The sequence below is a fragment of the Chiloscyllium punctatum genome, chromosome 7, assembly GCF_047496795.1.
Source record: "Chiloscyllium punctatum isolate Juve2018m chromosome 7, sChiPun1.3, whole genome shotgun sequence".
Lineage (NCBI taxonomy): Eukaryota > Metazoa > Chordata > Chondrichthyes > Orectolobiformes > Hemiscylliidae > Chiloscyllium > Chiloscyllium punctatum.
Window position 1 is genome coordinate 62,236,455 of NC_092745.1, and position 15,137 is coordinate 62,251,591.

General features: G+C 40.3%; 1 protein-coding gene across 3 annotated transcripts in view; it reads left to right on the forward strand.

Moving 5' to 3' along the window:
• dbt (dihydrolipoamide branched chain transacylase E2) overlaps positions 1 to 15,137 on the forward strand; it is an 81,587-nt gene that overhangs the window by 13,889 nt on the left and 52,561 nt on the right. For all 3 annotated transcript variants that reach the window (XM_072573779.1, XM_072573777.1, XM_072573776.1), the window contains exons 2-4: positions 230 to 350; positions 444 to 519; positions 13,092 to 13,273. In XM_072573779.1, coding sequence (XP_072429880.1) covers positions 230 to 350; positions 444 to 519; positions 13,092 to 13,273 — 379 coding nt within the window. The remainder of the gene's footprint in view (positions 1 to 229; positions 351 to 443; positions 520 to 13,091; positions 13,274 to 15,137) is intronic.

The window sequence follows — 15,137 nt, forward strand, 5'->3', positions numbered from 1 at the left end:
TTGAGCGCATGTGACAATAAAGCCTAATTTGAATTCAAATTCAAATTAAGAAATTGTTCACTGGTGAACTCTCGGACCTTCATGTTTATCAGTTTTGCATTGCAAGAGTATAATTTCTGACTTTGCCCATTTCTGAACCCTAAAATAACCTTAAGTTTTGTAACTATAAACTTGCCATTGTTGTTAATAGAATTTACATATATTAATTGTCTTTGTCTCTCTCTGTCAGATTTGTGTGCACCATTATAGATGTCGTAGTAATACCCATTTCCTGAAACCAGAGTATCCTACATTTAACAAATCATCTGTTCAACTCAACGCACAATCAAAATTTTTGAGAACCTCTACTGGTAATTGGGATATTTTCTAGTTTCTTGTTGAACTTCTGGTTCACTTAACTTACTTGGGTCAGATGTTAACTAAACTTGTATTTATTTTTACAGCTGTTACTGGCCAAGTTGTTCAGTTTAAACTTTCTGATATTGGAGAAGGCATCACGGAGGTTCATGTGAAGGAATGGTGAGTTGATTCTTAATTGTGATTAGAGAGTTAGTTCTGTGTTATAGAGTGAATATATCCCTGAAAGCTGAATGTATTTACTGACTGAGATTTATTTATAAAAATTCCTTGCATAGCTGTTCCTTATGCAGCAGAATTGTTAGATCACAGTTTAAAACCTGTTGAAATTATTTTAAATCTACCAGAGTGTAAACACTGCATTTATGGACTGTATTATCACATCTTCCAAACATCATGAAGCATTTTGGGAACAAATTTCTTAAAATGGCCATCATATTTGTCCTTTTGCATGCAACATTGCGATGAAGTTCATTTTAAAGGAAGATATGCACATTACAAATCATCTTTCACTGCCCCAGGACAACCCAAAATTCTTTACAACCAATGAAATACTTTTGAGGTGCAGTATTGTCTTTTATGTTGAAGGAAACATAATGGATCAGATATCAAATCAAATTATTTCTGTTTTTTCAAATAGTAATGAGGAATTTTTAAGATTTTGCTTTAAATCCTCATCCTAAAGCAGTGAAATACTCCTTTTGTGTTACATTCGTATTAGCCTAGATTACTTGTTGAAATCATTAATTGGATGTTCTACCACACCCTTCTGATTTGGAATACTACCAAGTCAAGCTGACAACTTGGAGGAACAACTTTGAAATAATCCTGATACATCTCAAACTATCTAGGAATGTTGTAATACTACTTGCATACTTTGTATGTGTAGGTAAGAACCAGTATTTCTGGGTTTTTCTTCTGTCTCATCTCGTTTTCCTGGACAGGATGTAAGGAAAAAGCTTAACAACTTTTAATCCTACTTGCTTCATTTCTCTATGTATCCATCATTTTTCAAGTAAGACTCTTAAAAGAGCTCAAAATTGTTCTTCACTATCTTTTATATTTTCCTTCCTTCTTTGTAACTGTTGTAACCAGGTGAGGAGGAGTGAACTGCCTCCTCTCTTTTTACAGCCTCCCAGCTCCCCCTTTGTTTTGTCCCTACTGGTCAGTTGCAACATACAGCTCTATCACGTGTATTGGAGATGTAGTTAATTAGATCAAAATGCAGGCGACAATTACAAGGTTTTGTTGTGTGCAAGGAAGAGGAATTTTATTACATACTAACCTCAAGTTTATAAAAAAAAATCAAGCACAATTAACGTTGAAATGGAGAGTATTTCTAGTACAAACAGGAAGAATAAACACTATGCGGTTTAAAATGTCCTTTGAGATCCTGAGATGTTTGATTTTGTTTAAAAAAATCTTGGAACCATAGGTTTATTCGTTGAATTGTATCCTTAGTAGTGGTAAAATCTGCAGAGTTCTTGGTGAATGATGTTTTCCCAATTCGCTTTTTCACTGGGCTCTGTCTTCTGCTTGCTCCAAAAGCTAGTACTTCCAAATAAACCTGTTGGACTATAACCTGGTGTTGTGTGATTTTTAACTTTCTGAGACAATGAACAGGAACCTGAGAGAGAAAGAGACTTAAAGCTTTTGCTATAAATATATATTTTTTCTTTGCTCTGCAGCTGAATAGCAGCTGTCGAAATAGAGTTATTTTGTTTACTTCTGAGTCTGCCTTGATTGTTTTCTCGCAAGCCGGATAATCTGCAAACAACCTTTCATCTCTCAACATGTGAACGTATCATGCTAGTATGAATTAAAACAAGAAATAAATATCTGATTTCCTTGGCCTCTTTTAAGATGGTCAGCACGGTGGCTCAGTAGTTAGCACTACTGCCTCACAGTGCCAGGGATCCATGTTTGATTCCCGCCTCGGACAACTGTCTGTGTGGAGTTTGCACAGTCTTCCCGTGTCTGCGTGCATTTCCTCCGGGTACACCGATTTCCTCCCACAATCCAAAGATATGCAGTTCAGTGGATTGGCCATGATAAATTGCCCATCGTGTTAGGTGCATTAGTCAGAGGTAAATATAGGGTGGTGGAATGGGTCTGGATGGGTTACTCTTCTGAGAGTCATTGTGGACTTGTTGGGCCAAAGGGCCTGTATCCATACTGTAGAGAATCTAAAAAAGATGTTAGTTTCAGCTCACATTGGTTTAGCAATGCTTGTCTCAGTCTGTGGTCTGGTGACTTTGCAGTCATTTTAGCAAAGTGTTTGCCCAATTTGTTTGAAACCATTTTAGTCCATGAAGGGACTCTGGTTTAGCATCAGATAATGAAAGTTAAAATTTGATAATTCATAATTACCATTATGACAGCACATTCTGTCTTTGTGAACCTTATCACTAATTCCTGGTTTTCCTCAACTTCCCTTGTCATCTCTGCTAAATGTTTTTCTGATAAGAACCATATTTTTGCTATTTCTGTCCCTTTTGTTTCTGGTCTCCTTGTATTATGTCATGTATGTCCCAGAGGAAGTTACAAGTGACTGTCCTAATTTTAGCTTTCATTTGACCAGTAACACAGCATCGCTGATTTGTGTTGGAAAATGAGGACAGATACTCATAGTACTTTTTTTCCTTTTGAGGTTAGTGGGTAATAAGTTCTTATAGATGAGTAACATTTGTGCCACATAAATGCCAGGCAATGACCACATGCAACAAGAGAGAATCTGACCATCACCCCTTGTCATTCACTGGTGTTTCCATCAGTGAATTCCTGGCCATCATCTTCCTGGGGGTTACCATTGACCAGAAGCTGGCCTAAGCTCACCATTTAAGTACGTGGCTCCAAGAGCAGGTCAGAGGTGAAGAATCCTGCAGCGAGTAACTCACTTACTGACTCACAAAGCCTGGCCACTATCTACAAGGCACAAGTGAAAAATGTGATGAGTCCACTCCAGCAACATTGGAGAAGCTTGACATCATCCAGGAAAAAGCAGCCTGCTTGATTAGCAGCATATCCACTTCCACTACCATCAACGCTCAGTAGCAGCAGTGTGTACTATCGAAAAGATGCACTACAGAAATTCACCAAGGCTCCTTAGGGCAGCACTTCCAAAATCACAACCACTTCTATCTAGAAGGACTTGGGCAGCAGTTACATGGGAACACCACCGTTTATAAGTTCAGTCCAAACCACTCACCATCCTGACTTGGAAATATATAACTATTCTTTCAGTGTCATTGAGTCCAGATACTGGAATTCCCTCCCTAATAGCTTTGTGAGTCTACATACATGGACTGTAGTCTAGATTAGAGTGTTGCTGGAAAAGCACAACAGGAAAGGCAACATCCGAGGAGCAGGAAAATCAACTTTTTGGGCAAAAGCCCTTCATCAGGAATAGAGGCAGGGTGCCTGCAGAGTGGAGAGATAAGTGAGAGGGGAGTGGGGTTGGGAGAAAGTAGCATAGAGTACAATAGGTGAATAGGGGTGGGGATCGAGGTGATAGGTCAGAGAGGGTAGGGGAAGGTGGCAAAGAGTACAATGGGTGAATGGGGGTGGGGATGAAGGTGATAAGTCAGAGAGGAGGGTGGAGTGGATAGGTGGAAAGGAAGATAGGCAGGTAGGACAGGTTATGAGGGCGGTGCTGACCTGGAAGGCTGGAGCTGGGATGAGGTGGGGGAAGGGGAAATGAGGAAATTAGTGAAATCCACATTGATGCCATGGGGTTGAAGTGTTCTGAGGTGGAAGATGAGGCGTTCTTCCTCCAGGCATCGGGTGGTGAGGGAGTGGCGATGGAGGAGGTGCAGGACCTGCATGTTCTCGGCAGAGGGGGAGGGGGAGTTGAAATGTTGGACCACAGGGCGGTGGGGTTGATTGGTGCGGGTGTCCTGGAAATGTTCCCTAAGGAGTTCTGCTAGGAGGCATCCAGTCTCCCCAATGTAGAGGAGACCGCATTGGGAGCAACGGATACAATAAATGATATGGGTGGATGTGCAGGTGAAACTTTGGATGTGGAAGGTTCCTTTCGGACCTTGGATGGAGATGAGGGAGGAGGTGTGGGCGCAGGTTTTGCAATTTCTGCGGTGGCAAGGGAAGGTGTCAGGAAGGGAGGGTGGGTTGTTGGGGGGCGTGGACCTGACCAGGTAGTTACGGAGGGAACGGTCATTGCGGAAAGCGGAAATGGGCGGGGAGGGAAATATATCTTTGGTGGTGGGGTCTGTTTGGAGGTGGCGGATACATGGACTGTAGCAGTTTAAGAAGGCAGTTCACCACCACCATCTTAGGACAACTACGATGTATAATAAATGTTGGCCCTGACAACAAAGCCCACACTCCATGACAGAATTTTTTAAAAGTTATGATTTTGTGGTATTGATTACTGGAAAAATGCCAATAATTCACAGATCAGTTTTTAATAAAACTTACTGTGCTGTCTGTCCAATCTGTATCCAATCTCTGGCAGATGATTATGCTATTTCCTCCTTGCCCCAAATGCAAATTGAGCAAAGATCCAGAGCACCTATTTAGATCAAATCATCAGACATTATTGTAAAACAGTTGCTTTCTTTCATATATTTCCATAATCTTAAAAGTTGAGAAACTATCATATCAAAAGAGCAATTGAACAATTTTATACTGTATCATCTTCAATCCTGTTACTAATCAAATATTAATCTCTCTTTAAAAGTAACCATAGAATTGGTATTGATAATGGATGATCCAAGGTCTGGAGCACAGTTGTGATGGTTAGCTGCTAAACTGGTTTTATTTTAGCCTGTATCAACTGCTGATGTCATTCACAATGGTTTTAAATTTTAGAAATCCAGTCAGAGGCTTTCTTGTTAAAAATTGCTTTGTATTTCTAACAACACATTGTAGGTGCAAGAATTGTGACTGGCATTCATTCCTTAAATTTGACCTGCTGTGCTCCAGTGCTTATAGCACCATCTAGTGACACATTATAGTGATACTGTATTCAATGTTTTCACACAAAATCCATCGTGAAAGCATAAAGGTATTAGTAAAAGGAATTTCATTGAGTGTCTCATTTGAATGCTCCCTTCAATGGCTAAATTAAAAATCTTTGGTTATGTTAAGGTTATCAAAATTTTCATATTAAAGAAAAACTTTATAATGTGTTGTCTAGTTTCGCTACCTGTTTAGTAGTCTGCTGAAATGACAGGTTGAGAAGCAGGGTGCTACTCACAACCAATTTTAGTAGCTAGGTTGGTATGATATATTCCTTGCTTTGGAATCATGGCCACAATTGCATGTCAAATTGTTCATCTTCCACTGAAAGAGCAGGTGGCCATGTCATCCATACCCAATGTGGATTTGGTTGAACGCTATCCATTATCTTCAGAGATGGCTGAAACCAAATACCTGTGCTATTGAGCCAGTTATGAGATGCTGAGGTGTGTGCAGAATAAAAACTCATTCCTCTTTCCATCTAGATAGTGGGCTGATAATTTTCAATATTTTCTTAGTAGGTTTTTCACTTCTTTGTGAAAGGGAAAATTCAGTGTTGCTCTGACTTCTTTCATCTCATAGAGTAAAATGAGACAATGATGAATGCCATATCGGACAACATGTGACAGCACATGGAACCACTTAATTACAGTGACCTTGAGCATCTCTGACACTGGATGTAGGTTTGCTCACTGAGCTGGAAGATTTGTTTTCAGACATTTCGTCACCTTACTAGGTAACATCTTCAGTGAGTCTTCGGATGAAGCAGTGGTGGTGTAGCCCGCTTTCTATTTATATGTTTGGGTTGGTGACACAATTTCCTATGGTGATGTCATTTCCTGTTCTTTCTCTCAGGAGGTGATAAATGGGATCCAAGTCAATGTGTTTGTTGATAGACATTCTGGTTGGAATGTCAAAACTTGAACAAACAGCTCTGCCAACCATCCAACCCAAATTTTGGGTCCGCTACGTGGATAACACCTTTGTCATCACTAAACAAAACAAATTAGAGGAAACCTTCAACACCATCAATAATACCCTTATTGGCATAAAATTCACTAAAGAGGAGGAAAGCAACAACAAGTTGCCATTCCCAGATGTCACAGTAGAACTTCAAACCAGCATCTACAGGAAAACAACACATACGGACCAAATAGTTAACTACAGAAGTAATCATCCCAACATGCACAACTGAAGCTACATTAGAACATTATTTCACTGAGCCAGGACAGAGGAACTACACAGAGCAGAGAAAAATCACCTATATAGTGTATTCAAAAGGAATGGGTACCCAATGAACACAGTCCGCAATTTCTCAACAGCTGGGGCGCCGCGATGGCTCAGTGGTTTGCAATGATGCCTCATACCACCAGGGACCCAGGTTCAATTCCCGTCTTGGGCAACTGTCTGTGTGGAGTTTGCACATTCTCCCCATGTCTACGTTGCTTTCCTCTGGGTGCTCCGGTTTCCTCCCACAGTACAAAGATGTGCAGGTCAGGTGAATTGGCCACGCTAAATTGCCTGTAGTGTTAGGTGCATTAGTCAGAAGGGGGTGGGTTGCTCTTTGGAGGGTTGCTGTGGATTTGTTGGGCCGAAGGACCTGTTTCCATACTGTAGGAAATCTAATCAAACAAACCCAAACAAGCAGACAAAACGCATCCAGAAATCCTAGCCACTCTCGCCCACATCAAAGACATCTCGGAAATGACTGCCAGACTACTCAGACCCCTTGGCATCATGGTAGCCCACAAACCTACCAACACACTAAAACGACAGCTAATGAATTTGAAAGACCCTAGCAAAACTAATGTCATTTACAAAATACCTTGCAAGAACTGTAACAAACACTGCATTGGACAATCAGGCAGAAAACTAGCCACCAGGATACATGAACTAGCCACAAAATGACATGACCCACTCTCACAAGTATCCTTACATAAGGATGAGGAAGAACACCATTTCGACTGGGACAACACATCCATCCTAGGACAACCCAAACAGAGGCATGCATGAGAATTCCTAGAAGGATGGCATTCTAACCAAAACTCTATCAACAAAAACATTGACTTGGATCCCATTTACCACTCCCTGAGAAAAAGAACAGGAAATGATGTAGAAAACGGGCTACACCACCAGTGCTTCATCCGGAGGCTCACTGAAAATGCTACCTAATAGGTGACGAAATATCTGAAAATGAACCTTCCAGCTCAGTGAGCAAACCTACATCCAGAACCTCAACCTGAGCTACAAATCTTCTCAAATCTTGCTATCTCTGACAATATCCCCATGGCAACATTTAGCTGCATATCAACTGTGTAATGGCTGCAAGATCTTGAAGCAGAGTAATACTCTGCAGCAGGGTTGATTGTTTCGGCTGTATTTTCCTTAATGTTCTTGGACCAGTTTCACCGTGGTTTTTACTTCTGAGCTGGTTTTGATGAAGTATCACTGCTGTACGAAAATCATGATACCCAGGTGTTGTGGGCTGGGGTAATTTATCAATGTTAGATCCAGGGTTGCTGGTGAGCATTGAACTTAATTCCCCTAGTTATAATACTTGCGTTTGTTTTCTGTGCCATTGACATGGATGATGTTTTTGGATTTGGTGCAAAACATGCCTACCAAATAGTTGTGGCAGTCTGTGGTGAGCTGCGTCTGTGATTTTAAAAAAAATCTACATGCAGAACTTAACAGTTGCTTGTTAATGTGTCAATAACAAAAAGTAATTTCAGTGTTTTCGGGATGAATGTAAACATGTAAATATTGATTTCAGTATCATATAATATGCTACTAGGTTGTGCTGCAAGTATTAACAAGATATTTTGTGCTCTGTACAATGTTGATTGTTGAAATATGACCAAGGATTTCTGTCTTTGGGTGTAGTGATTTGATAAACAGTGGACTATTAATTTATTAATGTGGTGGACTTCCATTTCCCTCTTATTGAGGCAGGGGCTATAATATGCTGTAGTCTCATTAGTATCTTGCTGAAATAGCAACTTTTCCTGTGCAAATTTAGATAGAATATTGGGAGGCTATGCAGCTGTTGGAAGTATTGCAGTTCAGTCCATCCCTGGCCTCTTTTTTAATTAGTTCATTTTGTAGTAGATTTCATTTAAGAGAAGTCAAGAGCAGGTACCCTGTATTTTTTCATTCTGATGCCATTAATACCCTTCCTGATGAAGCGCTAATGCCAGAAATGTCAATTCTCCTGCTCTGAGCTCCAGTATCTGCAGTCCTCACTTTCTCCTCCCTGATGCCATTAACTATTGAAATCACTCATATTATCTAATTGATTAAAATTTAGTTCAGCAGAAGAGTAGAAGTTAAATCTACAACCTATTTGGTCTCATAGTTAAGTACCCCATCACAGTGGCAGCCTGGAATTGCATGACACATTTTTAATGCAATATATATCCCAAGAAACTGTACAAAAGAGAAAAACAAGATACTGCAGACACTCCTGTTGTTGCTTCTGCCCTGTCTTCTTTCCATCCTTGGATCGTTCGCTTCTTGTATCTCAGCTGGTTCCCACAGCACATAAAACATTGAACTGGGATATCTATGTTGGCAACAGTACTGCATATCTTAGAGATAAAGTAATGTTTATCTTGAGAAGTTGTTAAAGTTAGTGGAAAAGTGAGACTATTATGTAGGTAAGATAGATAAGTTTCAGGAAGGAGTTGTTGCCAAATCGATTCAGGAGATTGTGGGGATTGGATAAACTAACTCTGTATTGCACTCTGCTTTGAGTTTTAAATTCTGCCACTTTTTTATTGTGTGAAGTGTAAACTAATGTTTGATTATTCTGGTATTCTTAAATGTTTCATTGCATTCATAGAGTCATAGAGATGTACAGCTTGGAAACAGACCCTTCGGTCCAACCCGTCCATGCCAACCAGCTATCCTAACGCAATCTAGTCCCACCTGCCAGCACCCTGCCCATATCCATCCAAACCCTTCCTATTCATATACCCATCTAAATGCCTCTTAAATATTGCAGTTGGCTTTTATTTCTTTGTGTTAGTTTACCTATGTATTTAATCTCAATGCTTTTTAAAAATATAGATGAAGATATACGCGACAAGATAATTTGCATATTGTAGAAGCTTGAAGATCCTTACCTGGGGTTTAGAGAATCAAGGTTCAGAAATACTTGGGTGATGGTTATGGTCCCAGACTTTGATACCATTTGTGAGATTGGTCCTCCAGTGTGGAATCATCTTGGAATGCAGGTTCTGGGGAGTGGCAGGAATGTGGAGTTGACAACACTCAAGGGGGAGCCTGTCCTTGAACTAGATGAAGGGATGTAGGGCTTAGCTCACTCAGGGTTCTAGAATGCTGTCAGCATTTGTTAGAAGAGAGAAGTGATCATTGTGATTAGGTCTTGGTCAGTTTATCTCATTGTAGATTTAATTCTGGTTTCTGTTTATTTTGAATGATAAATAAATGCACGGCTACTTTGATATTTTGTTTTATTCATAATTAGCAAAATTTAACTGGCAATTTTTGCACATCTTAGGAAGGACTAGGCTCACAACCAGAACTCACTGCAAAGGACTAACTTCCCTAATGAACATAAAATCGTCAAGTTATTGAAATTGTGTGCTCTTGTTGAAATGGCAAGGGAAACTGGTAATTGGAGATGGGGGTACAATCCAAGATGCCCATGTATGTTGAAAAGGTGGGGAATGGGAAGTTATACTGCTATTAGACAGGAGCTGTGGAGTATAAATTGGAAACAATTGTTCTGTGGGAAATGCACAACAGAAGTGTGGAGGCTGTTTAAGGAACATTTGTTGCGAGTATTGGACAACTTTGTCCCACTGAGATAGGCAAGAAATGGTAAGGTGAAGGACCCTTGGATGACAAGAGAAGAGGAGCTTCTTGTCAAGAGGAAGAAATAAGCTTATTTAAAGTTGAGGAAGCTGGCATAGCTTTAGAGGATTACAGGGTAGCTAGGAAAGAAGTCAAAAATTAACTGAGGAGAACTAGGAGAGAGCACAAAAAAGGAAAGCATTCTACGCTTAGGAATAAGAGAATGATCAAAGAGAGGGCAGGGCACATCACGGATAGTGGAGGGAACTTGTGCCTGGAGTCTGAAGAGGTAGGGAAGGCCCTAAATGAGTTTTTTGCTTCAGTATTAACTAGAGAGAGGGACCTTGTTGATAGTGAGCACACTGGACCAGGTTAATAGGCTCGAAGAGATTAATATTAAGAAAGTGGATGTGCTGGAAATTCTGGGAAGTATCAGGATAGATAAGTGCCCAGGGCCAGACCAGTTATATCCAAGGTTACAACGGGAAGCAAGAAATGAGATTGTTGCGCCTCTGGGGATGATCTTTGCGTCCTCACTCTGCCCACGAGTAGTTTTGGATGATTGGAGGGAGGTGAATGTTGTTCCTGGGTTCAAGAAAGAGAATTGGGAAATCTCTGGGAATTACAGACAAGTCAGTCTTACGTCTGTGGTAAGCAAGGTACTGGAAAGGATTCTGAGAGATAGGATTTATGACTATTTGGGAAAACATAGTTTGATTAGATAGTCAGCATGGCTTTGAGAGGGCCAGGTCATGCCTCACAAGTCTTATTGAGTTCTTTGAGGATGTGACAAGTTGACTAAGGTCGAGCAGTGGATGTGGGTTATATTGATTTCAGTAAGGCATTTGATAAGGTTCCCCACAATAGGCTCATCCTGAAAGTTAGGAGGTATGGGATACAGGGAAATTTTGCTGTCTGGATACGTATTGGCTGGCTGAAAGAAGACAGCGAGTGGAGGTTGGTGACCAGTGGTGTACCACAGGGATCTGTTCTTAGGCCTCTGCTCTTTGTAGTTTTTAGAAATGACTTGGATGAAGAAGTGGAAGGGTGGGTTAGTATGTTTGCCATTGACACAAAGGTCAGTGGTGTTGTAGCTATTGTCAAGGGCTGCTGCAGGCTACAACAAGACATTGCAGGATGCAGAGCTGGGCTGAGAAGTGGCAGATGGAGTTCAACCTGGATAAATGCAAAGTGATTCATTTTGTAAGGTCAAATTTGAATGCTGAATACTGGGTTAAAGACAGGATTTTTGACAGTGTGGAGGAACAGTGGGATCTTGGGATCCATATTCATTGATCCTGCAAAGTTGCTACCCAAGTTGACACAGTTATTAAGAAGGCTGATGGTGTTTTGGCTTTCATTAACAGCAGATTGAGTTTAAGAGCTACAAGGTTTTGCTGCAACACTATAAAACCCTGGTGAGACCACAATTGGAATATTGTGTTCAGTTCTGGTCACCTCATTGTACGAAGAAGGGTGCAGAGGAGATTTACCAGGAAGATGCCTGGATTGAAGGGCTTGTCTTAAGAAGAGAGGTTGAGTGAGCTTGGGCTTTTCACACAGGAGAGAAGAAGCAAGAGTGGTGACCTGATAGAGATGTATAAGGTAATGAGAGGCATAGAGTAGATAGCCTGAAACTTTTCCCCAGGGCAGAAATAGCTGTCATGAGTGGTCATAATTTTAAAGTGTTAAAGGAAGGTATAAGAGAGATGTCAGAGGTGGGTTCTTTATGTAGAGTGGTGGGTGCATAGAATGCACTGCCAGCAGTGATAGTAGAGTCAGAGACATTAGGGACTTTTAAGTGATTGCTGGACAAGCACATGGACAGCAATAAATTGAGGGGTGTGTAGGTTAGGTTAATCTTAGATTAAGGTCAATGCTCGGCACAGCATCGTGGGCTGAAGGGCCTATAATGCACTGTTCTATGTGTTTCCCTGTGGTGTGGGTAACAGTAAATCTGCGCTTATTGTAACAGGTGAAGAGAGATTACCAACCTGCTATCTAGCTCAGGAATTGCTACATGATTGGGGCTGGGGAAGAAACTAATGGAATTAGATAAATAAAGTAAGAAAGATGCACTGAGGAAGATGTTCGTTTAACCCTAGGTGCAACATATATAGGTAAGGTGTCATGTACAAGTGTAGAGTAATAGCGCTAATTTAAAAAAAGATTAATTCATGACTTGATCAACTCATCTTTGAGCTCTGGTAATGGTGGACCATGGTTAGATACAGTAATAATCTCAATTGGACATCAGAAATAATGAATAAGCCGTGAAGTACTCTTGGATATCTGACAGGTTTGTTTATTCTTTACAGGCTAATGTAAGTTGATGTTGGAGTATAGTATTTTCCTTGAACCATTTTCTTCTTCTACTGATTTACCTTCCCTGTTATGCTTTACAAAACCCTTTGACACTTTGCCTGCATGTGTACTTTTTATGGACGTATTCATGTTTATTAATTAATTAATATTGCAAATTGGATGTTGATTAGTAACAAGATGATTACAGTCAACTTCTGATTTGCCTTCAGACAATGTTGTAATTTTGGCAGTAGTCATACGGATCACTGGATTCCAATCACAAGTAGGAACTAGTATGTGTTTTTTTTTCTTGCTAGCAAACTACTGCAGCTGTTTTCAGTACCTTTCACTCTATATAATTTAAATTAGCCTTTTGTGCTGAGGATTTTTAGAAGTAGTTACTTTTCCTCAGAATGCTTTGAGATGTTAGCCTGCTTGTAAGATACTAGAAACATAAAAATCATTTTTCTAAGTTGGCTATTTTTGGTAGGGAAAATTGTTTTTATTCTTCAATTTTTTTTCCAAGAATGTTTTTTTGTTCTCAATTCTTTATGAAGATTTCCACACTAAACTTGTATTGTTCCAGTACTTTGTTCTTTATGCTGTTTCAGAACTTTTTTTTAATGTTTCTACAGGTATGTAAAGGTAGGAGATACAGTGTCACAGTTTGACAGCATCTGTGAAGTTCAGAGTGACAAAGCATCAGTTACAATAACAAGCCGATATGATGGTGTGGTTCGAAAAATTTATTACAGCGTGGATGACACCGCTTATGTTGGCAAACCACTGATTGATATAGAAACAGAAGCTGTAAGAGGTACATCATACTGGAACACTGATTTTTAGGGGGTGGGGGGTCCTTCACTACTGAGTATTTGTAAAATTGCCTAACTTTTTAAAAAAAAAATGCACATGGGACCTTACATTATGTAAGGACAAGTAAAGAGAAACAATATAAACTAAGTCAAATATTTTTAAATGTGGTGTAAAAACCAAGAGAATTCGTATTCACAGATCTTTGATGGTGATGGGGCCAGTTTAGAAGCGTGGTACCTTGGTTTTGTAGTGGTAGAGTGTGCAAAAACAGGGATATTTTTGGGATGTTGGACAGGAACAAACTTAGCATATATCAATTTTGCACCTTCATTGTGATGAAATGTCCAAAGGTGTTTTAGAATATCATAACAAAACAGTGTAACACCAAGCCACATAGGGAGATATTAGGTCAGATGGCCAAATGCTTAGGCAGAGGAGTATTTTTTCAGAAGTGTCTTAAAGGAGGAAAGCAAGATGTAGAGTGGGCATTTAACATAGAACATAGAGCGTTACAGCATAGTACAGGCCCTTCGATCCTCGATGTTGTGCCGACCTGGTAAAATTAATCTGGTGCCCATCTAACCTACACCATTCCATTATTATCTTTGTGTATGTCCAATGCCCATTTAAATGCCCTTAAAGTCAGCGAGTCTGCTGCTGTTGCAGGCAGTCTGTTGCATGCCTCTACTACTCTCTATGAGTAAAGAAACTACCCCTGATACCTGTCCTCAATCTATCACACCTCAATTTAAAGCTATGTCCCCTTGTGTTTGCCTTCACCATCCGAGGAAAAAGGTTCTCACTGTTCACCTTATCTAACCCTCTGATTATCGTATACGTCTCGATTAAGTCACCTCTCGACATTCTTCTCCCCAATGAAAACAGCCTCAGTTACCTCAGCCTTTCCTCATAAGATCTTCCTTCCATACCAGGCAACATCCAAGTAAATCTCCTCTGAACCCTTTCCAAAGCTGCCACATCCTTCCTATAATGTGGTGACCAGAACTGTACGCAATACTTCAGGTGCGGCCTTACCAGTGCCTTGTACAGCTGAAGCATGACCTCGTGTCTCCAAAATGCAATCTCCCTACCAATAAATGCCAAAACACCAAATGCCTTCTTAACAACCTTATCAACCTGGCTAGCAACTTTCAGGGATTTATGCACCTGGACACCGAGATCTTTCTGTTCATCTACACTGCCAAGAATTTTACCATTAGCCCAGTGCTCTGTTTTCCTGTTATTTCTTCTGAAGTGAACAACCTCACACTTTTCTGCATTAAACTCCATTTGCTCCTTCTCCACCTAGCTCTGCATCTTATCTGTGTCCCTCTGTAATCCACAACATTCTTTGGCACTATCCACAACTCTGCCTACTTTAGTGTCATCTAGAAATTTACTAACCCATCCTTCTACACCCACATCCAGATCAGTTATAAAAATGACAACAGCAGTGGCCCCAAAACAGATCGTTGTGGCACACCACTAGTAACTGAGCTCCAGGATGAATATTTCCCATCAACCACAACCCTCTGTCTTCTTTCAGCTCGCCAATTTCTTATCAAATTCGCTAACTCACCTTCAATATCGAAACTCTGTATTTTGTACAATAGTCTACCGTGTGGAACTTTATCAAACACCTTACTGCAGGCCATCAACAGCTTTACCTTCATCCACCTGTTTTGTCACCTTCTCGAAGAACTCAATAAGGTTAGTTAGGCATGACCTACCCTTCACAAAACCGTGTTGACTGTCTCTAATCAAATTATTCCTTTCCAGATTATTATAAATCCTATCTCTTATAATCTTTTCCAACACCTTACCCATAACTGAAGTAAGGCTCACTGGCCTATAATTACCAGGGT